At 47.4% G+C, this 25,292-nt stretch overlaps 2 protein-coding genes and 2 long non-coding RNA genes across 8 annotated transcripts; 1 reads left to right on the forward strand and 3 right to left on the reverse strand.

Moving 5' to 3' along the window:
* Nucleotides 1-12: 12 nt before the first annotated feature.
* LOC114451782 (carbohydrate sulfotransferase 8-like) lies at nt 13-17,470 on the reverse strand. 3 transcript variants are annotated; one of them, XM_028430643.1, is made up of 5 exons: nt 17,211-17,470; nt 9,744-9,825; nt 9,128-9,341; nt 1,555-1,595; nt 13-1,376 (listed from the first exon to the last, which is right to left on the reverse strand). In XM_028430643.1, the coding sequence occupies exons 3-5, from the start codon at nt 9,315-9,317 to the stop codon at nt 366-368; spliced, it is 1,242 nt and encodes a 413-aa protein (XP_028286444.1). In that variant the 5' UTR covers nt 9,318-9,341; nt 9,744-9,825; nt 17,211-17,470; the 3' UTR covers nt 13-365. The 3 variants fall into 3 exon arrangements, with proteins under 3 accessions (XP_028286444.1, XP_028286442.1, XP_028286443.1); XM_028430641.1 differs by having other exon boundaries at nt 9,744-9,855; XM_028430642.1 differs by lacking the exon at nt 9,744-9,825.
* Nucleotides 2,025-4,106, reverse strand: LOC114451784 (uncharacterized). The gene is made up of 3 exons (XR_003672214.1): nt 3,801-4,106; nt 3,087-3,088; nt 2,025-2,035 (listed from the first exon to the last, which is right to left on the reverse strand). It is a non-coding gene; the product is annotated as an uncharacterized LOC114451784 (long non-coding RNA).
* Nucleotides 17,471-19,155: 1,685 nt separating the features above from the next.
* On the reverse strand, nt 19,156-23,702 carry tph2 (tryptophan hydroxylase 2 (tryptophan 5-monooxygenase)). Its single transcript, XM_028431151.1, has 11 exons — nt 23,466-23,702; nt 22,170-22,304; nt 21,906-22,089; nt 21,729-21,829; nt 21,505-21,572; nt 21,235-21,431; nt 20,903-21,038; nt 20,699-20,825; nt 20,468-20,563; nt 20,251-20,384; nt 19,156-20,166 (listed from the first exon to the last, which is right to left on the reverse strand). Exons 1-11 carry the CDS (start codon nt 23,628-23,630, stop codon nt 19,992-19,994), a joined length of 1,518 nt encoding a protein of 505 aa, XP_028286952.1. The 5' UTR covers nt 23,631-23,702; the 3' UTR covers nt 19,156-19,991.
* On the forward strand, nt 22,254-23,487 carry LOC114452061 (uncharacterized). Of its 3 annotated transcripts, XR_003672229.1 has the most exons (4): nt 22,254-22,333; nt 22,456-22,616; nt 22,716-23,247; nt 23,329-23,487. It is a non-coding gene; the product is annotated as an uncharacterized LOC114452061 (long non-coding RNA). The 3 variants fall into 3 exon arrangements; XR_003672230.1 differs by having other exon boundaries at nt 22,456-22,625; nt 22,719-23,487; XR_003672228.1 differs by having other exon boundaries at nt 22,716-23,487.
* Nucleotides 23,703-25,292: the final 1,590 nt, after the last annotated feature.

Raw genomic sequence — 25,292 nt, forward strand, 5'->3', positions numbered from 1 at the left:
CAACACGAGCACTTGATAAATAGATACTTTATTGATCCGATTGATCAGATCCATACAATGAAGACAAAACAACTATCAGTCTCTGAAGCAGCATTTAAAGAGAGTGACAGCGAGGAAACATGAAGCATGTCACAGCTGTGTTAAGGCTTCCGGAAGGACACAGATCTGTGACCCGATTGGTCAGTCACATGTCAGCTGTGAGATCCAAACAAAAGTCAGCAGAGACATTTTGAGCGGCTGATTCCACCGCCAATCAGACGTCATCTAAGATCCACAGAAAAACCTCAGACCTGATCAGATCTTTCGATCAGCTCATAGTCTGTAGATTAGCAGCAGAGGGCTGATCTTTGCCTCGCTCCTCTTCTTCAGTGCAGATCTTCGAAGGGTTTGGAGTAGTTAAACATCAGATAGTCCATGTAGTAGAAGTCGAAGGCCTTCTGGCGCTCTGTGGCATTCAGCTGTGAGAAGTACTCCTGGGTGATTTTGGAGGAAGTCCTCTCTGCCAGTGGGTTCCTGTCTTTGAAGTCAGGAAAGGTGAGGTTTGTGGGTGCGCCAATGCTGCGCAGAAGGAAATTGGCTTCTTCCTCCAGGCTCTCAAACTTGCCGATGAAGTCGTAGCGGAGCAGGCAGGGGTTGCACAGCTGGCTGACTGGTTCCCAGTGGATGTCCATGCCTACAGGCCGCCGCACATCCAGCAGGTACTGGATGAACTCTCTGAAGGTCACGCCAGCACCGGTGCGCAGCGCAGTGCGCGTGGCATTGGCACGATACCTGGAGATGATCGGCCGCCCAAACACTGGGTGGTAATAAGAATTCGGACTCTCAAATTTGTCCCGGAAGGCCGATACGAGGCGCTCAAAGGGCTCCCTGATGAAGAGCACTTTGGTGTAGGAGCGCAGTCTGTCAATGATGCCGGCGCGCTTGTAGCTCTCCAGCCGCCGAAGGCGGTTGGCGTAATGTGCGGCGTCATGAGGAATGTCTCTGGTGTTATTAGCACTGCCACCTAGCACCATCAGCACCCGCTTCCAGTTGGAGCAGCCCGCTTTAGGTACCTCACAGTACAGGAGCCGGGACCGGTCCTCCACATACACCCGTGACACCTGCCGCTGGGAGACCCGCTGCTCTGTGACACCCGGCTGGTATTTGGCACAGATGTCAGTCAGCAGGCGCCGCCGTGCCTCCAGCGTCCTTGCCAGGCTCCGTTGCTGCAGCGCCTCCTCTCCAGTAGGGGGGGAGCTGGCTGCTGCATAGCTGCTCTTCAGCAGCTTCCTGTGGCGTTTGGTGACCGGCGGCTTGGAGCCGAGTGACGGTTCAGAGAACACAGAGATGGAGGCCTGCTGCAGATGGAGGCCGTCTTCACCCTGCACTGCTGCATCCTAAAAGACATGCACACTTAACATTTTTATTTTTGTCGTTCTGACTCTAATTATTATCTGTATGATTCTGTGATTGTTTCTGTGGTCTCCCATGTGTGTTAGAGCTTTTATTTTGAAAAGCTGGTGTAATGCAGTCTGAGTCCAGTAGGGGGTGCCACCATCCTTCAGCACATCTCACCTTCACTGCAGGCCACCTTGAAGACAGCAGCACCTGCGCCCCTGAAACATCAGAGACAATATCAGACCAGAAGTATGTGGACAAAACAAAAACCAACATGCAGACACAAATTCAGAGGAAACAGGAAGCAGGTTCCTGCAGGTACATGTAATGAGTGGGGGGGGGGGGGGGGGGGGCACACTTTTCTCTCCTCTTTAACTAATTACCTGTTACTGCTCGCGTTGCTCTTTGCATAAACAAATCTGTGTGAGAGAGAGGAGCGCTCGCTGCCGCACCAACTACCCGTTTCCACAGCCACAACAGACAGCTGACTGTGCTGCTTAAACTTGTGATGTATACTGATCCAGTGCATTCAGGTAAAACTCCTTCAGTTACACAGTGATAAAGAGAAACTTTCCAAACCTTTTCAATGGAGTGCCTTAGCACCTTTCTGGGGGGTGACTTGGATGCTTTGTATGCGCTTACTCCACCACTACCTGAGCTGTAGCAGAGTTAGCCGGTGTAAAGGATTTTACTGCCATCTTCTTTTTTTATTGTGAGCTGGAAAATTAATAAAGTAATAAATTTTACAAATGTGATGACGACAGATTACAGATGGAGCTGCCCGAGTGTGTGTGTGTGTGTGTGTTCAGACTAGCCACAGTAACAGTCCTGACCGACAGAAGGCTGACACTGCTCTGAATAACTCTCACTGAATTTTAAAGGTGCACACAGGGCTGCTGATTGGCCGTTCGGTTCCAGATGGCCTCTCAGCAGCTTGCTGACACCGAAGATTAGTGGTGGCATCCTGGAGTTTGTGGTTATTTGTTACCCACAGTGCACCGCTCTGACACACAGACATACACACAATATGTGAGCAGTCTCCACCTCATGCAAACACAACATGCGTGACTTCAAAGGCTGAGGACGGACACACACACGTGCCAATGTGTGTCTTTGTAAAGGTTTCGATCCGGTGTTTGACCTGTAGCTGCTTATCCCCCATCACACTTCTCTGCTAAATTAAATCTGAAATGTGACTTCACACCAAGGGTGTGTGTGTGTGTGTGTGTGTGTGTGTGTGTGTGAGACAAAGGGAGAGATCGACCTACAGAGGTCGACCACCATTGATTCCATGCCAGATCCTGCTGCTGCCTAAGCTCAGTCCAAGTCCAGCTGAGCTGACAACGAGCTGCACTTCGTTGCCATATCTATGAGGTCACTGAGTGTTTGAGGGACGCAGAGGCAACATACAACATACAAGAGGCAACATACAAGAAGGGACAGAGTCGCCTGTATCTCCTGAAGAGACTCCGGTCCTTTAACGTCTGCCAGACCATGCTGCAGACCACTCGGTGGTCTCCAGCATCATCCTTTACTCTGATTTGGATTTTAGTGACACTTGTACTCTTACACTCTGTACTTAACTGCATTAAATGTAACTTGATACCTCAAGTACCTGTAAAAGAATTTCCTTCGGGATTAATAAAGTTTTATCTTTCATGTCTGATCATCGGTCCACACAGAGCAGTGTAACCAGATGCACAGACCACCACTCAGAGAACTGAGATCCAACAGGAAGCTGCAGTTCCTCCACTGTCCTCTTGAAGTCCAACATTTTGAGTTTCTGTTCAGAGAGCAGTGGGAGCTCTTCTGTCTTTGGTTGCTGCCAGTCTCCATGTTTGCTTGCTAATAGCAGCAGTACGGCAGTGCAGGTGTGTTAACAGGCTCCGGACCTGGCCGCCAGTGACGTTGCACAATCCCACGGGGGTCTGATTAATTACCCAGCCTGCTGCATTTCTGCCAAGATCAGCAGCTGCTCAGCCAATCCCATCATGCACAGCTGAGGTGACCCGGGAATGTAGAGCAGCAATGATAGTGTGAGGAGGCGTCCATGCTGGGCGACGTGTTAAAGGAAGCCACAATGAGAATCAGGAAATGCCATGAATCATCACTAAAGGTCACACACACACACACAGATGAGTATGAGGAACATCATGTCAACTGACAGGCCACTGATTGGTCAGAATAAAGATGGCTGCTGTGAGACGGCAGCTCTCCTCTGTGAAGCTACACGACGGCTTCCTGTAGTTCGCTCATTAGTTCGTTGGAGCGGTACACTGCCTGATGCTGCAGCTGGATGTCAGCAGACACTCTGTGGAGTCTCTTCATTTAGAATAGAATATACTTTATTGTATAAAGTATATTCAATTAACCGAAAATATATCGAAACCGACATGTAGACCCTCTAACCGACGTAATTTTACTCGTGACGATTAATTCGGTTATTACTTTTCTGTGTCCCCTTGCTGTAAAAATCAAATGAAAGTGCTTTGTAGAGCTTGGTACATATCCAGAGAACAGAGAAATCTGTTCGTGTTCCAGAGGAGGCAAGAACGAAAACAAACTTTTCATACTTGACGAAAGCCGTGTGTGTCCTCATACAGCTCTCCCACTGCAGCATGAAGCGCATGTCACACACACACACACACACACACACACACACACACGGGTTCTGAAGACATTTCGCTGCTGAACGTCGGCAGAAGCAGCAGTTTATGTGAACGTTTGAAGCTGAGTTATTTGGGAAACAAGAAAAACTGAGAAATCCCAAAGAGTAGCAACATCTTGCTCCTTCGCTAAACATGTGCACCTAAACTGCTGCTTCTGCTGTTCAGCAGCGTTAACGTCAAATCCTGTGTGTGTGTGAGCGTTGCACGCTGCAGTGGGAGGATTGAGTGAGGAGGACTGAGTGAGGAGGACTGAGTGAGGAGGTCTGAGTGAGGAGGACTGAGTGAGGAGGACTGAGTGGGAGGACTGAGTGAGGAGGTCTGAGTGAGGAGGTCTGAGTGAGGAGGACTGAGTGAGGAGGACTGAGTGAGGAGGACTGAGTGAGGAGGTCTGAGTGAGGAGGTCTGAGTGAGGAGGACTGAGTGAGGAGGACTGAGTGAGGAGGACTGAGTGAGGAGGTCTGTACACACGTTTCTCATGAATTATGAAATGTCCCCCCCCCCCCCCCCCCCCCGTTAGAAGTTAGAACTTTCATCTCCGCTCTCATCCCACTCCACATGTCCCTGGTCTAGTTCCTCTCCAGTCTCTCCTGTAGGCATCCTCACTCTCACTTCAGACTGTGTTTCAGTTACTCCCCTGAGCTCAGCACGTCTCCAGCCGTGAACGGACAGGTGTGTTACTATGGCTGAACTCCTTTTGTTTGTGCTCAGTCTGTATGTTCATCACACACCGAGCTGCTTCCTGTTTTATTCATGGAGCTGCTCTGTTATTCATGTCCTCATTGTGGATTGTGGGTGTGTGTGTGTGTGTAGGATGATGACAGGTGCTCAGGTGAAGGTGGTGATGAGAGGAAATAAAAACAGGAAGCCGACTGACTGCACACAGCAGAACCTAAAGAAACCGAAGAGGAAGAATGATGTGATGTTCAGGAGACAAACATCAGTGAGTAATTAGTCTGTAAGGACTAAGGATTACTCAGAGAAGACTCCTGCAGAAGCACGATGGCCGACATGAATACCACAGAGGGATAAACAGTACACCTCCGAACATAAACTGAGGTCAGAAACACAATTAAAGCAGCAGACAGCGCTTTAATGGATCACCCCAAAGAGCCACAGACAGATCAGAGGTTAAAACTATGAGCTCATATCAGAGCAGAGAGGAAGAGGAGGAGGAAGATGAGCTCACAGCCCGAGGGACTAAACCTGGATTTAAAGAAAATATCTCTATGGAGTCTGTTTCATGAAAACACAAGTCATCAGCAATTTACCCGATGAAGCAGCCAATAAATGTCTGTCATTGATGACCAGAAAGAAAATTCAATATCGCACTTTTTACAACCAGGACTGTCTCAAGGCACTTGAACAGCTGTGTGGGATCTTTGAGCACATGTTCAACCTAAGCCTGAGGTTGGCAAAGGTACCACTACTGTGGAAAACATCATGTGTGGTGCCGGTGCCAAAGATCTCTCACCCTAAGGACCTCAACAGCTACAGACCAGTTGCACTGACGTCCCATCTGATGAAGACCCTGGCTGGTCCTTTCCCACCTGCGCCCCCGGTGAGCTCATCGATGGACGTCCGGCAGTTTGCCTATCAGCCTGGCACTGGAGTGGATGATGCTGTCATCTACCTCCTGCAAAGGTCTCTCTCTCACCTGGAGAAAGCTGGGAGCACTGTGAGGATCATGTTCTTTGATTTTTCCAGTGCGTTCAACACCATCCAGCCCACTCTGCTGGGGGACAAACTGGTGCAGTCAGGGGTGGACCACCACCTCACATCATGGACCACAGGTTGTGAGGGCACAGGGCTGTGTCTGACGTGGTCATCTGCAGCACGGGAGCCCCACAAGGAACTGTTGCTCCGTTCCTTTTTACACTCTACACTGCAGACTTCTGTCACCTCCCACCCAGCTGTCATCTACAGAAGTTCTCTGATGACTCTGCAGTGGTCGGCCTCATCACAGATGAGGATGGCAGGGAGTACAGAGGACTTATCCAGGACTTTACAGACTGGTGCCACGGAAACCGTCTCCAGATCAACGTGAGTAAAACCAAGGAGCTGGTGGTTGATTTCCGTAGGCACAACTACTCCTGCCCTACACCAGTGAACATCCAGGGACTGGACATTGAGACAATGGACTCTTATAAGTACCTGGGTGTTCATCTGAACATGAAACTGGACTCTGACAACACAGCTGCACTCTACAAAAAGGGCCAGAGCAGACTCCAGCTAAAGCCACACTACCTCCTGTATAATAACTTGGTCATGCAGTGCAATAACTTTATTTTTTACAGCTCTTATGTATATAATGTAAACTGTCATCTTTACCATACCAGGTCATCATGTGCATCAATAACAGTTTCAGTTGCTGCTGTAACACTGTGAATTAAGGATTATCATCTCATCTCATCTCATCTCATCTCATCTCATCTCATCTCATCTCATCTCATCTCATCTCATCTCATCTCATCTCATCTCATCTCATCTCATCTCATCTCATCTCATCTCATCTCATCTCATCGTTACAGACACCCAGAGCCTGACATCATCAGTTCTTCTGGAACATGATGGTTTAAGAGCTTCAGGTCCTTTGTTCTGATGTGAAATGTGTGTGTGTAAATGTTATTAGTCCAGATGTCTGTCATCAGTATGGTCAGCACCATGAATGATTTCAAACTGAGGACGCACAAAACATTTGCACTTCATCTGTACAAAGAATCACAGTCCTCTGTGTCTATCTGCATACCGTTCAGTGCAGGAGGTGGGAGGACTCCTGCTTCTCTGTGCTGCACTGCACTGCAGCTGTCTGTGGGTGTCAGCAGGGACTCTGTGATCTACCATGAATGCCTCTCTATGATCCCACTAGCATACACTGTGTGCAGGACACTGCCTCGAACACTGTCAATGCCAAGGCCATACATAAGCTTTAGTGTCATCACTGAGGTGAAAGACACGGCATCCTGCTCACCAAAGACCTGCTGCTGGGAGGACGAGGAGGTCACAGAGGAAACGCATCAAAGTTCTGACCAGAAGTTACACTACACCTGCTCTGTCTCCTGAATCCTCCTGAAGTCAGCGTGCCTTAATGAGCTAAACAGCACACAGACACACACACACACAGACACACACACAAACACACAGACAGACAGACACACACACAAACACTAGGGCTGAACGATCTATCGTTTTAGACCGAAAATTGCGATCTCAGACAACGCGATTTTGAGATTGTCAAAGCCACGTTTTTTTGCACTGCTCCTAACTGAATCAGGTTTTGTTTTGTCAAAAGCTACGGCTGAAAACGAAAAGAAAACGGAGGAACTGGTCCCTAAAACGAACTCCACCTTTATGTTCGGTACTGTTTACTGTTTGCTGGCAGCAGCGGCGCGTCTTCTAAGCCTGTGTGCGTGCGCGCGACGTGTGTCGCAGTGGAAGGGTGTATGCGAATGTATTATAATGCTACGAGCACGTACACGCCCACCTCTCTGAACATTACCAGCTCCTTATATTCAGGTTCGCTGCTGTCGTGCCATCAGCAGCTCTTCTACACCTGTGTGTGCGCGCAGTGGGAGGGCCGCGTGTACATCAGATGCAGACAGAGGCAGCAGCTGATGACGTCACCAAAACAATAACGCAGACATTTGATGAAGAGGCTCCATGAGGACTCTAGTAAACGGTGGACAGAGCTGACAGCAGCAGCTCCGTTTGTCCTTAGACATGATTCCCATTAAAGTTTGATCATTTGTTCTAAATCACATTGAACTTTAAGAGTTACTTAAGTCTCATACTGTATTTACTGTTTAACCTTAGGAGGCACACTTCAGTCTGTTTAATGACTGTTGAATAATACTTTACAGAACTACATTAGTCTTCTTTTAACCTATTAGAAATAAAACTTTATTTTGTTCTGTAATTGTTATTTAAATGTTCATGTTTATTGAAACTAATACTGAGTGCACGTTATCAGAGTTTACTTTTAGATCTACTGATAGTTTTTGAGAAGTGACAGAGCAGCTACCTGAAGTCATTTACACAGAAACATGCAAATTAGTGTCAATGTAAAAACAAATCGTGATAAAATCGTGAGCGTGATTTTATCATTAAAGAATCGTGATATAAAATTTTTGCCATATCACCCACCCCTAGGTATGATGTAAGTTTCTGTGATCTTTGCAAATGCTCATGTGTACTAAAACTTGATTTGAAAAAAAATCATGGATGAAATCGAAATCGCAATATTTGCCAGAAAAATCACAATTCAATTTATTCTTAAAATCGTTCAGCCCTAACACACACACACAGACAGACACACACAGACACACAGACTCTCCTCATTGTTTACCGATGAAGGTCTGCAGGTTGTTCCAGTGTTTTATGACACTGGGGAAACTCCCACATTTCAGTTATTGAGTATTGAATTGTCAGAGCAGAGTTCAGTGTCTCAGGTTTGAGTCAATGATGTAGTCTAACAGGAACAATCCTCTGAAACAGCCCACACTGTATATGTTATCTCCACTCTCACTGAAAGAAGAACATCAGCTCATGATGGTGTCATCAGTGAGCAGTATACCATCTCTAATTTTAGCTTCTGTTTGGAGGAACATAAGCAGCAATCAATGAGATACCTGATGCATTTATAACCATCAATATTGAGACACTGCTATTTTTGGCAGTGAGGGCTCCAAGGTATCGACGCAGACCGACCCTTTTACCCTCTGGCACAAGAATTTCCTTTGGGATTCATAAAGTTTTATCTTTTATCTTATCTTACAAAACAGAAACTTTGACCTGTGGGGGCAGAGTAGGGCACAGGAAGTACATCCTCCGAGGTCTGTGTCCAATCAGGAAGCACCAAAACAATCAGCAGATCAATTATAGATCATAATTTAACAGCTCAATAGATTATAAAAAGCAAAATGTTACGTAAACGAATAAACCATAGCTGTCAACACTTCTTTTGTAACCAGCGGCACACTGGATGATTTACAGATAAACAGGAAACCAGGAGAGAGGGTAATGGACAAGAAAAAGACACCACAGGAAGGCCAGGAGTGTGTCCCAGTGAAGGAGAACATACTGACCTGGACTCTGCTGGAACACAGTTTCTGTGAGGTCCTGCAGGCAGACTAACAGCAGCACAGATCCAGCTCCCAGCAGCAGAAGGAACCAAAGGCGGTAGAACAGTAAGCAGGGTGGCTTCATCAGCGCAGACAACAGCCTCCTCCTCCTCACACACACAGAGTCCTGCAGGCTACAGTCTACTGGGCTCATCCGAACCAGCCGAGACCACTCAGCCTGAGGAGAGAGATGGTCATTATCAGCGGCAGCTGGTGTGAAAGGGACAGAGACTTGCTGCAACAGAGTTAGTAACTGCACAATCGCCACTGTGTTAAAGGGCAAGCACTACACGAGGCACAGCTCTGATTGGTCAGCGCTGGCATGTCCTCTGACAGTGCAGGCCCAGACGGCATCACAATGTGTACAGTTTGTAAGTAACCCTGGATGCTGGGCACATAAACAGCTGTAAGCACCACCCCCACTAATTCTTCAGGATAGCCTGTGTGCCTCAGTATCTCTGACCACAGGAGGGCGCCGTCACTGAACACAGACAATGTAGATGGTTGTTTATACATTCTAGTGGCAGTCTGAAAGATGGCAGCATGTTTTAGCATGTCTGTGTGTTTACTGCTTAGCTACCTCTCCTGCTGACGCACACTTCCTCCTCCCATGAGGCTTAGCAGGAACATCTGTTTCTCTGAAGTGCAGTCAAAAAGCTCCTCTGTGCAGGTGCGCACGCGGGTTGTTTTGACTGTAGGTAGTAGAACACACCAAGAGTGAAGGAGAGAAAAGAAAGCAGAGCAGCCATTTTAGAAAGTAATACTAACAGAGTATCTGTATCAAAACATTGATTTGTAGAGCTGATCGATAGTTTTTGAGTAGAAGACAGTAGAGACAAATTACAAACTTGTTAACTCTGAGCCTGTGATGGAGTCTCTTATTGATCACCATAGAGTGTGAACAGCTGAGAGTCCCATGGTGACAGATTACCATAACAAATGGAGTCCTCCCTAATGGTAGTACTCTGTCTCAGATCAATATCTGCAGCCTGGTCATCTGATGACCTGCAGACATGTAATGTAATGGAATGTGTCATCCATCACAAATCCAATCCACAAACACACACCTCCTGAGAGGCCTCATCAGCATTGAAACAGGAACCGATCGGTGATACTGAACCATGATAAGCTGTATGAATATTGTGACTGCAGTGCTGCCACTCTCATAACACACTGAATCAGCTGCCATCGAAAGATTCACCAGCTACAGTCAGTTTGAGACACAGGGGACCCACTGCCACGCCAACAGGAAACTACAACAAACTACAGCAAATGACAGGAAGCTACTGCAAACAAGTTTAAATCCAAGGCACACACACTTTATTGCCAAAAGTATTCACTCACCCATCCAAGTAATTGAATTGAGGAGTTCCAATCACTTCCATGGTCACAGATGTATAAAATCAAGCACCTAGGCATGCAGACTGCTTCTCGAACATTTGTGAAAGAATGGGCCACACTCAGGAACTCAGTGAATTCCAGCATGGTACTGTGATAGGATGCCACCTGTGCAACAAGTCCAGTCTTGAAATTTCCTCGCTATTAAATATTCCACAGTCAACTGTCAGTGGTATTAGAGTGGAAGTGATTGGGAACAACAGCAACTCAGCCACAAGGTCGGCCATGTAAATGACAGAGTGTGGTCAGCGGATGCTAAGGTGCATGGTGCGCAGAGGTCACCAACTTCCTGCAGACTCAATCACTACAGACCTCCAGACTTCATGTGGCCTTCAAATGAGCTCAAGAACAGTGTGTAGAGAGCTTCATTGAATGGGTTTCCATGGCTGAGCAGCTGCATCCAGGCCATACATCACCAAGTGCAATGCAAATAGTCGGATGCAGTGGTGTAAAGCATGCCGGCACTGGACTCTGGAGCAGTGGAGACGCATTGTCGGAACTGACAAATCACACTTCTCCATCTGGCAATCTGATGGACGAGTCTGGGTTTGGCGCTTGCCAGGAGAATGATACTTGTATGACTGCATTGTGCCAAGTGTGATGTTTATGTGGGATTATGGCGTTGGGGTTGTTTTTCAGGAGCTTGGACTCTTAGCTCCAGTGAAAGGAACTCTGAATGCTTCAGCATACCAAGAGATTTTGGACAATTCAATGCTCCCAACTTTGTGGGAACAGTTTGGGGATGCCCCCCCTTCCTCTTGCAGCATGACTGCACATCAGTGCACAAAGCAAGGTCCATAAAGACATGGATGAGCAAGTTTGGTGTGGAAGAACTTGACTGGCCCACACAGAGTCTTGACCTCAACCCAGAAGAACACCTTTGGGATGAATTAGAGTGAAGACTGTTAAGTGCCATCTCCTGCGCATATGTTAAAAGCATTCTGTGCGGTTTTAAGTTGAAAAACGTGCTGTCTGGTTATTGATTTAACAAAGACTGCCAGCCAGGCCTTCTCGTCCAACATGCACTGCGCTTCTAGAGGAAAATATGAGCTTTAAATATACTTTTACTTAAACCAAATGAACTGTTATCAAAACAGAAAAGTCTTCCTGAACCAACACTTGCTGCTCACATACAAACAGAACTAACATCACTTCCTTGATGGACTGATTGGTCCACAGCTCAGACCTGGAAGCCTTGAAGATTAAATTCTGGGAGTGTTTTCACACTGTATGTAACTTGATTAAAAGCCAAGCCCTCAGACTGCATTTAGGATCAACACAACTGACCTGGTGTTCAGCTCAGTGCAGCACAGTAAGAACACACACTTCATATACATTCAGTTCCAGTAAGATTAAAGAGTCATCAGGGAATGCAGCACTAATCTGCTAGGGCCCTTTATTGTATCAAATCAAAGGATTTACAGATTACATTCCTGATTATCTTTATGCAACGACTTATAGAAGGTGATTCATCACAAACACTGCATCCAATCAGAGAACTCTCAGCAAGATAATAATAATAACAATAATATGGTACCTCCCTGGCAACAGGATATGTACCACAGGCTTTTGAAACTGCTGTGATCATTCCTATACTTAAAAAACCTCACCCCTTATTTCTAAGAGCGGCTGTGTGTCAGTTAAATGACCACCTGCACAGGAACAGTCTGTTTGAAGTGTTCCAGTCTGGATTCAGAGCCCATCACAGCACAGAAACGGCACTGCTTAAAGTCACAAATGACCTCCTCATGGTATCGGACCGTGGACTTCTCTCTGTACTCAATCTACTGGATCTCAGTGCTGCCTTTAACACTGTAGATCACCGCATCCTACTACACAGATTAGAACATGAGATTAGGATTACAGGGACAGCACTAGGCTGGTTGAAATCATACTTATCAGATAGATTTCACTTTGTTCATATTAACAATGTTTCCTCTTTATCTACAAGGGTTAATCATGGTGTTCAACAGGGTTCAGTGCTTGGACCGATCTTGTTCATCCTCTACATGCTCCCTCTAGGAAATATCATCCAGAAGCACGGCATAAACTTTCATTGTTATACTGATGATACCCAGCTGTATTTATCCATGAAGCCTGAAGAAGCAGAGCTGTTAGACTACAGTAGGGGTGGGCGATATGGCAAAACATTTTATATCACGATTCTTTAATGATAAAATCACGCTCACGATTTTATCACGATTTGTTTTTACATTGACACTAATTTGCATGTTTCTGTGTAAATGACTTCAGGTAGCTGCTCTGTCACTTCTCAAAAACTATCAGTAGATCTAAAAGTAAACTCTGATAACGTGCACTCAGTATTAGTTTTAATAAACATGAACATTTAAATAACAATTACAGAACAAAATAAAGTTTTATTTCTAATAGGTTAAAAGAAGACTAATGTAGTTCTGTAAAGTATTATTCAACAGTCATTAAACAGACTGAAGTGAGCCTCCTAAGGTTAAACAGTAAATACAGTATGAGACTTAAGTAACTCTTAGAGTTCAATGTGATTTAGAACAAATGATCAAACTTTCATGGGAATCATGTCTAAGGACAAACGGAGCTGCTGCTGTCAGCTCTGTCCACCGTTTACTAGAGTCCTCATGGAGCCTCTTCATCAAATGTCTGCGTTATTGTTTTGGTGACGTCATCAGCTGCTGCCTCTGTCTGCATCTGATGTACACGCGGCCCTCCCACTGCACGCACACAGGTGTAGAAGAGCTGCTGATGGCACGACAGCAGCGAACCTGAATATAAGGAGCTGGTAATGTTCAGAGAGGTGGGCGAACTGCGCCGTCCACATCACTGCATGAACAGCTGCGGCTAATCCAGAAGCAGCAGCTGGAGTTCTGACAGGAAGCAGCCAAAGGATCATATCTCTCTTCACTGGCTCCCAGTGGGCTCAAGAACACACTTCAAGATCCTCCTTACCTACAAGGCTCTACATGGACTAGCTCCATGATGTCTGCAGGACCTGATAGTACTGTATGTTGCTAACAGAACAGTCAGATCTCTGAGTGCAGCTGTACTTGTAGTTCCTAGGATTCATCACAGTAGAATGGGAGGACGAGCCTTTAGCTGTCAGGCAGCTCTACTATGGAACCAGCTTCAGTTGAGTTTGTTTAGTAAAGTGTATAACTAGTCTAAACTACACCCTCTCTGTCCTGTCTCCCTCTTCTTCTCTCTCTCTCCTTCATCCTCTCTGTCCTGTCTCCCTCTTCTTCTCTCTCTCTCCTTCATCCTCTCTGTCCTGTCTCCCTCTTCTTCTCTCTCTCTCCTTCATCCTCTCTGTCCTGTCTCCCTCTTCTTCTCTCTCTCTCCTTCATCCTCTCTGTCCTGTCTCCCTCCTCTTCTCCTCTCTCTCTCCTTCATCCTCTCTGTCCTGTCTCCCTCTTCTTCTCCTCTCTCTCTCCTTCATCCTCTCTGTCCTGTCTCCCTCTTCTTCTCTCTCTCTCTCTCTCTCCTTCATCCTCTCTGTCCTGTCTCCCTCTTCTTCTCTCTCTCTCTCTCTCTCCTTCATCCTCTCTGTCCTGTCTCCCTCTTCTTCTCTCTCTCTCCTTCATCCTCTCTGTCCTGTCTCCCTCTTCTTCTCTCTCTCTCTCTCTCTCTCCTTCATCCTCTCTGTCCTGTCTCCCTCTTCTTCTCTCTCTCTCTCTCCTTCATCCTCTCTGTCCTGTCTCCCTCTTCTTCTCTCTCTCTCTCTCCTTCATCCTCTCTGTCCTGTCTCCCTCTTCTTCCTGTCTCCCTCTTCGTCTCTTCTCTCTCTCTCCTTCATCCTCTCTGTCCTGTCTCCCTCTTCTTCTCCTCCTCTACCCAAGGTTTCTTCCTGTTAAAAGGTGTTTTTCCTGACACTGTTGGTCTTAAGGGGGTTCAGGCTCTGGGTCTCTGTGAAGCTCCTTGGGCCAGTTCTGACACTGAGTGCTCTATAAATAAAAGAAAGGTTAAAAGGTGACAGAAGTCAAACATCAGTGTTAGAGAATGGCTGTCCCTGGAACCTTGTCGAATGAGTTGAGGCTCTTACAACATTCACCAGTGATCAGGAAGGTCAGAAGCACTGGCTTTGAGGTGATCCTGCTCTCTGGTTTTTCTCATTAATGTGGAGCAGGGATCATGTTTCCTCCGTGGGAGGCTGCATATTCAGATTAAAGGTGCTTATGGTAATTGAATCCTGACACTGATTCGGTTCACAGGGAGCACAGCGCTCACGTTCTTACAGAACAGAGCTGCTGTCACTGTGAGCTTTAAAACATGAAGCTGAGGGAGGAGACGCTCTCAGTTTGGTTTTTGAGATTCAGAAGGTTAAAGCAAGCAGCTGGACTTGTAGAGTTTTCACTGCTCCTCCAAGCAGCTTAGATTTCTTGTGATTGGCTGATCAGGTTCAGGGTTTAGCAAGAGTTGTTGAGAGTCCTCGCAATAGCAGCAATAGAAGAGGTGTGAGTGCTACTCGGGACCGTCGGTTATTTTTAGCCCCGAGGAGAGAAATAATTCAGCATGATCACAGAGCAGCTCGCTCCACGGCTGCCTGACAGAGAGACCGACCCACAGATGATCCTCCTGCCCCTCCCACAGTGTGACAGGTGGGTCATAATATCTGTCAGCTAACCACTGCAGAGATATCTCACAGTTTGAACAGCTGCTCAGATCTCTCACACTCAGTGGGCTCCCCATCTTTGATTCTTTCCTCATCAACACACAGAGCCTAAAGCATGGAGTGAGATGTAGACACAGTTTTACTGAAGAAGCCGATCACGCCTCATGATTAATTGGTTTGAAACGCGTGTTACTGGTTGGTCACCACAAGCGTCACACATGTGATTTGTAGTGCACAGTTACAGATCAGACTGCTCTACCTTTGACACAAAAACACACACACAGCAGAAATGATGGGCTGAGAGCAGACAGGTGCAGCCATCATACCGTCTGCATGCGAGCTTAATCAGTCTCCTCCCACCTGCAGGTAGTAACAAAGCTGCAGCACAGGCTCAAATCCTCCCGAACAGACTGTGTCTCTGCAGCCTTTCATACCTCAGACTCAAACAGCTGACCTCTTAACCTGCTGATGTTCAGCACAAGTAGAGCTTCACAATGTTTTCAGCACGTTGATTAAATATGGCATCTGATAGGTTGGCACTGACTCATGGGCTGCTTCCTTCAAAGGACACAGCCTGACCTCAAAGGTCACACTCGTGGTTATCAGAGGAGATGGTCTGGACTGTAGAAAACGTCTTGTTCATCATGATGAGCTGTTCCTGTTACATTTGAACATTTACTCTTCACTTGTTTCACAGTTCACTTTGTGGAGTCTGCTTTGTCTTACTGTAAAAAAGAACCCAATGAATCCTGGGATGCTTTCTATGTTAAGAGGGGAGAAGAAAGACCGACATCACCGTAGGAACACAAGTAGTCCTCACATGTCCTTTGGAAGACAGCCTCTGAACTGGGATACAGGTCTCCTGTCCTTATGATCGCTCAGCCGAACAACACAACACCACCAATGGAATCAACTCAGTGGAGGAGAGGCTGTGTGTTAGTTAAAATCTACAAATATCATCATCTACTACAGCTACAGGAGCTCGTTCAGCAACAGACTCCGACTCCCACGATGCACCACTGAGAGACACAGGAAGTCCTTCCTGCCTGTCTCAATCAAACTACTGAACTCTGAACTGTAACAGTCACTCAGACGCTGTAGATACTGGAACATTCATGTCCTGCTCTTTACTGTGTAAAGGTTTTTATACAGCAGTAAATATGTTCTTTACATAAAGTCTAGGATTTAAATGGTATCTAGGTATTTAGATATTTATTATATATTTCAATTTCATCTTTGATTTCTATTTGTAACAAAAAGTTATTTCCCCTCAGGGATAAACAAAGGAATTCTGATTGATTTTGATGTGAAAGAGTTAATCAATAAGAGAGCTCATAATGAAGGCACTGCTCACCCTGTGTGTAACATCATCTACCTGTGGATCACTGAGGGGTTAAAGGGCTCTGTATGAACAGCTCATATTTCCACCAAATGGACGATGCTCTTTCTGTGAGTGTGTGTGAGAGAGAGAGAGAGTGTGTCTGTGTGTGTGAGAGAGAGAGAGTGAGAGAGAGAGAGAGTGTGTGTGTGTGTGTGAGAGAGAGAGAGAGTGTGTGTCTGAGTGTGTGTGTGTGTGAGAGAGAGAGAGATAGAGAGAGTGTGTCTGTGTGAGTGTCTGTGTGTGTGTGTGTGTGAGAGAGAGAGAGAGAGAGTGTGTGTGTGTGTGTGTCTGTGTGTGAGAGAGAGAGAGAGTGTGTGTCTGTGAGTGTGTGTGTGTGTGTGAGAGAGAGAGAGAGTGTGTGTCTGTGAGTGTGTGTGTGTGTGTGAGAGAGAGAGAGAGATAGAGAGAGAGTGTGTCTGTGTGTGTGTCTGTGTGTGAGAGAGAGATAGAGAGTGTGTGTGTGTGTGAGTGTGTCTGTGTGTGTGTGTGTGTTTCCTCTTTCGGGGACACAGTAAAACACAACAGTAAATCCACACAAACGACCAAAGGACGTTACTGTGACAACACTACACAGCACCAGTATGAAGACATGGTGCAGAACAAACTGTTGTGAGTTACTGGGCCCTGCTCACCACGACCACACCCCGGCTCTTCCCACCTCCGCTCACCTGCGTGCTGCTCAGGAGGGGCGCTGTCTGCGGAGTTCACCGGTCCGTTTAAAAGTCCGCTCCTCGCCTCTGCTTCCAGCTGTCCGAAAAACGAACACGGCTAAGGTCCGGTACCGGGACACGGCCCGGGCCCGCTCAGTGGCTGCTCGGATCCGTTCGCTGCACCGGTGGCGGACATGAGGAGGGAAAACGCCCAAAGTTGCGGGCAGAGCCGAAGTGAGTTAACTGTAAACTGGTGGCGTCAAGATGGCGCGTCAAGCTCCCGAGGAGACGCGGGAAGAAGCCGGAAGTCACTGGCCCACCTTCACAATAAAAGTCCGCAGGGTTGCGATTTCTCTACATCAGCAGACACCAAATGTGTGTGAGGACACAAACCAATCAGAATTCTTATCTGAGTTCTGCTCAGTGGCTGTGTGAAGATCAGAATGTTGTTAGCCAGACGCAGTTTGTTTACAGGCTGTATGCTAACAGACACAACAGAAACGGACAGAGAGCTTCCTGTTGGCCCGGGTTCACATCCAGCCTGCGGCCCTTCCCTGTGCGTCGCCCCCATAGACCATACATGGTGGCAGCTCTCTGTACCCATGATGCCGTGTGTGTGTGTGTGTGTGTGTGTGTGAGTATAAGAGTGTGTGCGCACACTCACACACACACTCTTATTCATCAGCAGAGACCGGAAACACGGCTCTTATTGTGGTGGTTTGACTGCACTATAACTCAGGGACATTCTGTGTGTGTGTGTGTGTGTGTGTGTGTGTGTGTGTGTGTGTGTTTACCGGTTCTCTTCGCTCTTCCCCGGGGACCACTACCTCTGCCAGGCAACAGAGCCTCAGAGAGCCGGGGAGGAGCGTGAGGCGCTGGCAGGTGGTTGCTTGTGAACCCGTGAGAGATCTCACACACAAACACACACACTGATGCGATGCTCTGTGACCTGCGTACAAAGTTCTTTAACCTAACCCGGAGGACAGACGCGGTGCCCCTGTAGTGGCCCTCAGTTTGCCCTCTGTCGCCCCCTGTTGAAGCAGGTGGATGAGTATACCTCAGATGTGGTCTCACTGTTTGGTAGGGAAACATGGTTTATATGTGGTGGAGCAGCTCAGTGGGTAGAATACAGTAGAATATACTTTATTATTCTATTCTACCCAGTACCTTTGAAATAATCCTAGTGGGGGTGTGCACATACTTCCCATTGTTTGTGATGTTTTGTGCGCCACACTTTTCAACACAACGCTGCTACTGAACAAGCAGCGTAAAGCACCTGGGTGTCATCATGGACAGCACCGTCTCCTTTACCTCCCACTTCAATAATGCCACCCTGCCTACCTCCACCTTCAGAACTCTAACCGTCTCCACCCCTCCCTCTCCTCCGCCCCTCCCTCACCTCCTGTCTAGATTACAGTACTGTACCTCCTTTCTGTTTGGCCCCCACAAAAAAACCTCCATAACCTGCAGCTGGTCCTAATTTCAGGAGCCAGAATAATCACACACGCCCTCTGACCATCGTGCAGCAGCTCCACCAGCACCCCATCACACACTGCATCCACTACAAAGTACTGCACCTTTAAGGCCATTCACCCTCCGCCCTCCTCCATATTGCTCTGCCTGTTCGCACACTCAGATCCTCCTCCATCCATCTCGCTGTCCCTCATGCCCATCGTGTCACCAGCTCTGGGACTCACTTCCGCCTGACCAACTGACACTGACTCGCTCCCACGTTAAAGTCCAAACTTATCTTGACTAACAGCTGTTTATTTGAAACTGTATTCATCATTTATGTCTGTCTCTCTGACCCAGAACTCCTCTAATCACCTGCTGTCCTTGGTTCACTGCAGTTCATGACTGTTGTATTTTACTCAGGATTTCATATCACCGTTTCCTGCTTTCCTTGTAGTTTCACCGTTGATGACAAAGTAAAACTTTCAAAATAAAACATATAAATAACACATGAAATACAAACTTTTAATGCTTCCCAGTTTGTTTACTTCAGCAGAAATACACACACAGTCAGTCAAACTGAGCTTCAAACAGCACACACTGTAGGAACATGTGTCAGTGCGCCCCCATCAGGATGGTGTATGCAGAGCAGTCTGTGTTCAGGTGGATTATGCTGTGGATGCAGGAAGTGTTATGGTTTACCTGCTGCAGACGTCTGCTGTCAGACTACACACGCACAAACAAATGTCATGCATTAACAGTTTAAACAATGAAAACATTTTCATGGATTCAATTTGTGCTGAAATAAACTTTAGTTTACATGTTTCTCAGGTTGATCCTGAACGTGAGTCATGGACCTGGCTTCTGGTTCATGTCCAGGGAAGACGGTGGTCCGTCCACAGAGACACATCAAGGGCTGCATCATTCAAAGGACGCATCTGCAGCCTGACTGCCTCACAACAGCACCGAAGGTTTGGCCCATTTAAAGGCTCCTTCATGTGTGTGTTGTTGTCCATCAGGTGGGTCCATCAGGGGGCTGTGGGGGGAGGGGCAGGTGGACAGTCCATTGGTCTTACTGTGAGCATGTAACTTGGAGTGAAGCTTCAAGAATCAGTATCAGCTGCAGGCTGTAGGTGTCAGAAGGACCAGGAAGTCTTCCACAGACCAGACTAATTTAACAGCACACTTAGACAGCATCCTTTGAAGTATGCAGCCCGTGAATGGGAACCACCAGACGTCCCTGGACCTGAACCCTCTGACGGTCCTTCTTTCATACTTTCTTGTAGTTACACTGAATGGACATGATGTGCTGATGCTCAGGTGTCACAGGTGAAGTGAGCAGGGTCTTCAGATGCCCATGTAGGTGTTCATCTTGCCCAGAGCATCACATACGGTGGTGAGGTCACTGCGCAGGTCCTGCACCACGTCCTCAATGCTGCGCGTGTCCTTCAGCAGGTCGATGCTCTGAGTGTACGGGTTGTAGTACACCGAGAACGGGCGCTTTATTGTCTTTGCAAACTCCCTGACAGAGACAACCAATCAGAGAGAAGCAAGTCTGCACATGTTGTGTATCACAAGTGTATCGCTGTGCATGTGTTATGTGTACCTCATCTTCTCCTTGGCCTCCTCAAAGCTCTCAGACACAAAGTAAACATCCTGGAAGGTGGTGATCAGACACTCCTGGTTACAGGTCGTCTTTGGGTCAAACATCTTTACACAGGCCTGATCAGACAGGGCATGCTGGAAAAAAAGCAAGCTGTCTGATCAATTATTCCAGTCAGCGAGTGTGTGTGTGTGTGTGTGTGTGTGTGTGTGTGTGTTACCCTCAGCTCTCCAATAGACGACAGTAAGCCAGCACCATAGGCTCGGAGCTGACCGTCCTGTTTGCAGAGTCCGAACTCAATAGTAAAGAAATAACACTAAAAAACACACATGATCAATAACACTGATCGGTTTAATCAACTCAGAAATTTGTCTTCAGTTTAGAGTCAACTTGTTTTTAAAATGTGGTTTTAAATATGTTGATGAGGAAACATTGAACCGTATGGACTGACTGTGGCCAGTTTCTGGACATCCTCATCAGACGCTCCGAGCGAAGCCAGGCCGATCTCCTGAGAGAACTGAGCAAACTTTGGATCAGCCAGCAGGGGAACGTGACCCAGCAGCTCATGACACGTGTCCCTGAGACAAACAGCAGTTCATCCATGGATCATCAACTGTGACGATCGGACAGCAGATTTCTGATCTGAGACACTCACGGCTCAGGGGTGTAGAGCGGGTCGGTGCTGTGACGAACGTACTGAGTGCAGTTAAACACTCTGTACGCCAAACCAGCCAGGAAATCTCTGGGAGACAGGTAACCTGCGACGGGTCGAACTGTGAAACCAGAGCGCTCTGAAACACACAGGAAGTGACACAGCGTCCTGCATCATGAAGGTTTCGAATATCTAGATTGAGCTGTGCGAGAAGATGGCGAGCTGCTGTGGTTCCTGACAAAGACACACGTTCATAGCTAACTCGTTATGATTGATCACTGACACACCAAGTCTACTGTGATAGCATGTGCTAAAAGGCGGCGGGACAACGCTACCTCTGAGGAACAGGGAGACGTCCTCCAGCTGAGGGATGTTGTCCTCTCTGTAACCGCAGTGCTTGGTGAGCAGCGGCAGGTTTTTCAGGTATTCTCGGCAGGCGTGAGTCGGGTACAGTTTAGTCAGCTCTCTGAACACCACACCCCATGTCTTCACCTCCTCTGGGGTGTACTCAATACGAGGGATAGGCTGCCCGCTGAGGAGGAGATGGACTGGGACACTTTTCTCACAAACACACATTTTCATCAAAGACCACATCAGATACTTACAATTTATAATTCATGGCCACTTCCACAAAGTACTTCCTGCGCTGACGATAAACATTATCCTTGAAGCCCTGACAGGAAGGAAGAGCAGCTTCAGCTTCAGCTCAGAACTATGTGACATCACTTCATCCTTCCATGAAGAGACAATTATATCTGATCCACATGGAGTCCTCAGTTTGGTCATTAAATGTGAGGATGAGATCTGTCGTGTGTAAACTGAAACCTACAGGATGATCAGCGTCCAGCTCGGACCCATACATCAGCACTCTGTGAGAACACTGGTCCAGTTCAGAGATCTTCATGGGGAACCAGGGAACCTCTTCTTCATCTGGGAAAAACACAAAAACTTTCAATGTCACCACCAAATGTCACGTACATCACATGACCTGTGAGTGTGTTCCTACCTGCCTCAGCAGCCCAGACGTGTGCAGGCGTGTTGTAGGACACGATGTTAACGTGGTCTTTGAGGTGCTGCAGCAGCTCGTTGAACTCTTTCTTGCTGCAGCTGCAGTCAGCAAAGATCTCCACCTCATTAGGAATCCGCTTTGACATCCGAGACTCGATGTGGTTCAGGTTCACATGCTTTTCCTGCAGGTAGCATCAGGAACATACGGGATCAGATCTGGATCAGGACCAGGATGTAAGAGTAGTTCTGGTATTTTTTTGACCTGGAAGACTCTGAGAGCTTTGACCAGACACCCGACCTCGTTCTTCAAGGAAAACACCACTGCTGTTTTCCCAGAATCCTCTGTGCCCTCTTTGTCTGGCTTCTCGTTGATAGGACAGAAGGACGGACGTCTCGACTGACGACAACAATAACAACAACAACAGAGTGAGTTCAACATGCAGCTGCATTAAACTCAGCTGGATTAGAGCAGTTGTTGGATTGGCTTCTTTGACATGCTGACATTTAGAAACCAGCTCTCAGGCTGCCATGTTGTTTCTTGCCTTCAGGATGCTGTGATTGGTCAGGAGACGGTGCTGTTACTTCCTGTTTGCTGCCTGTTGGTTTCTACATGTGCTTTTGCCTGTGAGGTATTATAACAGCTGATTGTCCGCTGTGTGTGTTATCTTTGCATCACATCGATGGACCGATAAGTCTTATGAAGGGTCTGGTCTGTACCGTGCGTTATCTGATGCAAACTGGGTTAAATTTCCTCTGTGCTGCTGTTCAAACAGACGCTCGGTAACCAGCTTCCTCTTTCCTCTGACAGCAGAAAAACAAGCTGCTGATGGAAAACCAGCCGACTGCTTAGCAGGAAAGAAAACAAACAACCAGCATGTTTACTGTCAGTGTCACAGCTGGGGCTCATCGGGACCACCAGCCTCTGAGAGAGACCACTGAGAGAGGGGAGAAACAATCAACGATCAATGCAGAAGAGACGCTGTTACTCTTCATGCTGACAGGAGGGTCTGAAACCCAGGTCCCCCCTGAGGAAACACCTAGACAAATACGTGTAGTGAGAGACAACTTTCAAAGAAAACTAAAGATTAGGATTAAGATTAAGAATTACTACTAACAATTACTTTATTATTCCCAGTGGGGATATTAAGTAGAGAGTAAAAGGAGAACGGACAGCTGAGGACAGGCTGAAGGAAGCAACAGCCATGTCTGCACAGAGGACGGATTCATCTACAGCTCCACTCATCAAACTGAGGAAACGATGTGACGGGTCCCACAAAGGATCCGTGAGTCTTCTCAGACACACAGGACACCAAATATAACAACACATAAACGTGAATCAGGTGGGATCACATGAAACGTGATCACTGATCTTTGACCTAGATGTCCGTCCTTCACTGTTTGCCATGCTGTGGTTCCAGCAGGGTTCTGTTTCTGCTGCTGGACCTGAGGATCTCTCTGAGTGGAGGAGCACCTGTTCACCGAGAGACACTGAAGCTGGTGGGGTAACACTACTCACAGAGGCAGACAGAGGATGAAGATGAGGATGAGTAGTTCTCACCATCTGTCCCCCAGTGTGGCGCTGCTGCTGCTGGTGATGGTCAAACATTGCTGAGTCCAGAGACATCCCCCTCCGGGACCAGTATTTACTGGAGAACATCATCATGGCTGGCTGCATCCTGGGGACTGGCTGTGGTCCGTCCTTCATGATGTGGGCCGAAGCCATCGGGAACCAGTGGGTGTAGGAGTACCAGGGCTCCAGCCTGCCGCTGTGCTGCTGCTGCTCAGATGGACTGGGGCCGCTGCTGGCACACCTCCACCTAAATAGTCCACCAGAGAGGGGGGGGGGGGGGGGGGTGTTAACTGAGGCTCCTCCCACTGACTGTAAAAGGATTCACATTCAGAATAGGAGGGGGCCCAGGAAGATACACTAGCTGCAACTGAGATAGAGGACAGAAACCAGGGAGGGGCTGAGGACAAGACAAGAACCAGAGCAGGTACCAGGAGGAGTGTCCAAACATCAGCAACCAACACAATACCTTCATCTTAACATCATCAACAACCTGTCCTGTTCTCTGTAATGATGTTTGCTGCATGTTTGTTGCTCTCTCTCCTTCATCCTCTCTGTCCTGTCTCCCTCTTCTTCATCCTCTCTGTCCTGTCTCCCTCTTCTTCTCCTCTCTCTCTCCTTCATCCTCTCTGTCCTGTCTCCCTCTTCTTCATCCTCTCTGTCCTGTCTCCCTCTTCTCCTCTCTCTCTCTCCTTCATCCTCTCTGTCCTGTCTCCCTCTTCTTCATCCTCTCTGTCCTGTCTCCCTCTTCTCCTCTCTCTCTCTCCTTCATCCTCTGTCCTGTCTCCCTCTTCTTCTCCTCTCTCTCCTTCATCCTCTCTGTCCTGTCTCCCTCTTCTTCTCCTCCTCTACCCGGCCGACTGTCAGCAGGAAGGTTCTCCTTATGAGTCGGGTCCTGTTCCAGGTTTCTTCCTGTTAAAGGGAGTTTTTCCTGACACTGTTGGTCTCAAGGGGGTTCAGGCTCTGGTTTTCTGTGAAGCTCTTTGGGAAAATTTGGAATTCAAAATGAGCTGCATAAATAAACTAGAATAGAATTGAATCCAAATCATCGGTAGCTGTGAGCTAACCAGAAAAATAATGGGGTCTGTGGGGTCTCCATGTCACCTGTGCTCTGTTATCATGAAGCTAAGCTAAGCTAAAGTAACAATATTGAGAGGACTTAAATTTAATCAATCTGAGCATCTATCAGAGGATTTATATATTTATTTATAGTTCTAAATTCTGAGCTGCATCAGCTTTTTTTGTGGTTTCATGTTTTTCGCCGTTGGGCCATCTGACTGTTTAAGGTCAGCAGCCTGTCCAATAAAAACCCGAGAAGGCGGCTGATAAGCAGCGCTGCTATCAGCTGTGAGCTGAGACAATTTCCTGCAGCACAGGAAATGAAAGAGCGGGAGGCGGCGGCTTTGTTCTGCCTGCAGCAGCTTTATGAGCAGATGGCAGGTGATACCTCGGTCCACCTTCACGCCTGCCATCAAAGCAGAGCAGGCGCCCATCACATGAAAGCGGCTGAAGTGACATTTGGAGGAGCGCTGACATTTCAGACTTATGAACAGAAGAAGAAAATGCTGACAATGCGTTGATGGACGCAGAGTCAGTCAGACCGGAACCAGAGTCCAACTGGGAAACCTCCACTCAAACCTCAGGATCTACCCGGAAACAATCAGTGACATGTTTGAAATCAGTTAAATGATGTTCAGGGCTGAAGATCCACACACAGCAGGGGAACGTCATCAAAGCAGCAGAGAAACAGCTGGTCGTATGTCCTAAAGCGAAAGGTTATGTTCTTTGAAAAAAATGTGATAGACGGGGAGGGCAGGC

The sequence above is a fragment of the Parambassis ranga genome, chromosome 19 (assembly GCF_900634625.1).
Source record: "Parambassis ranga chromosome 19, fParRan2.1, whole genome shotgun sequence".
NCBI classification, from domain to species: Eukaryota; Metazoa; Chordata; class Actinopteri; family Ambassidae; genus Parambassis; species Parambassis ranga.

Excerpts from the sequence above, each read along its gene's own strand:
- LOC114451782 (XM_028430642.1), bottom strand. The coding sequence starts at position 9,317 with ATGAGCCCAGTAGACTGTAGCCTGCAGGACTCTGTGTGTGTGAGGAGG. Across the intron at positions 1,596-9,127 it reads TGTGTTCCAGCAGAGTCCAG|GGGCGCAGGTGCTGCTGTCT; the intron begins GTCAGTATGTTC and ends CTGATGTTTCAG. Across the intron at positions 1,377-1,554 it reads CAAGGTGGCCTGCAGTGAAG|GATGCAGCAGTGCAGGGTGA; the intron begins GTGAGATGTGCT and ends CATGTCTTTTAG.
- tph2 (XM_028431151.1), bottom strand. The coding sequence starts at position 23,630 with ATGGCTTCGGCCCACATCATGAAGGACGGACCACAGCCAGTCCCCAGG. Across the intron at positions 22,090-22,169 it reads AAGCTCTCAGAGTCTTCCAG|GAAAAGCATGTGAACCTGAA; the intron begins GTCAAAAAAATA and ends TGCTACCTGCAG. Across the intron at positions 21,573-21,728 it reads AGCTGGACGCTGATCATCCT|GGCTTCAAGGATAATGTTTA; the intron begins GTAGGTTTCAGT and ends CCTTCCTGTCAG.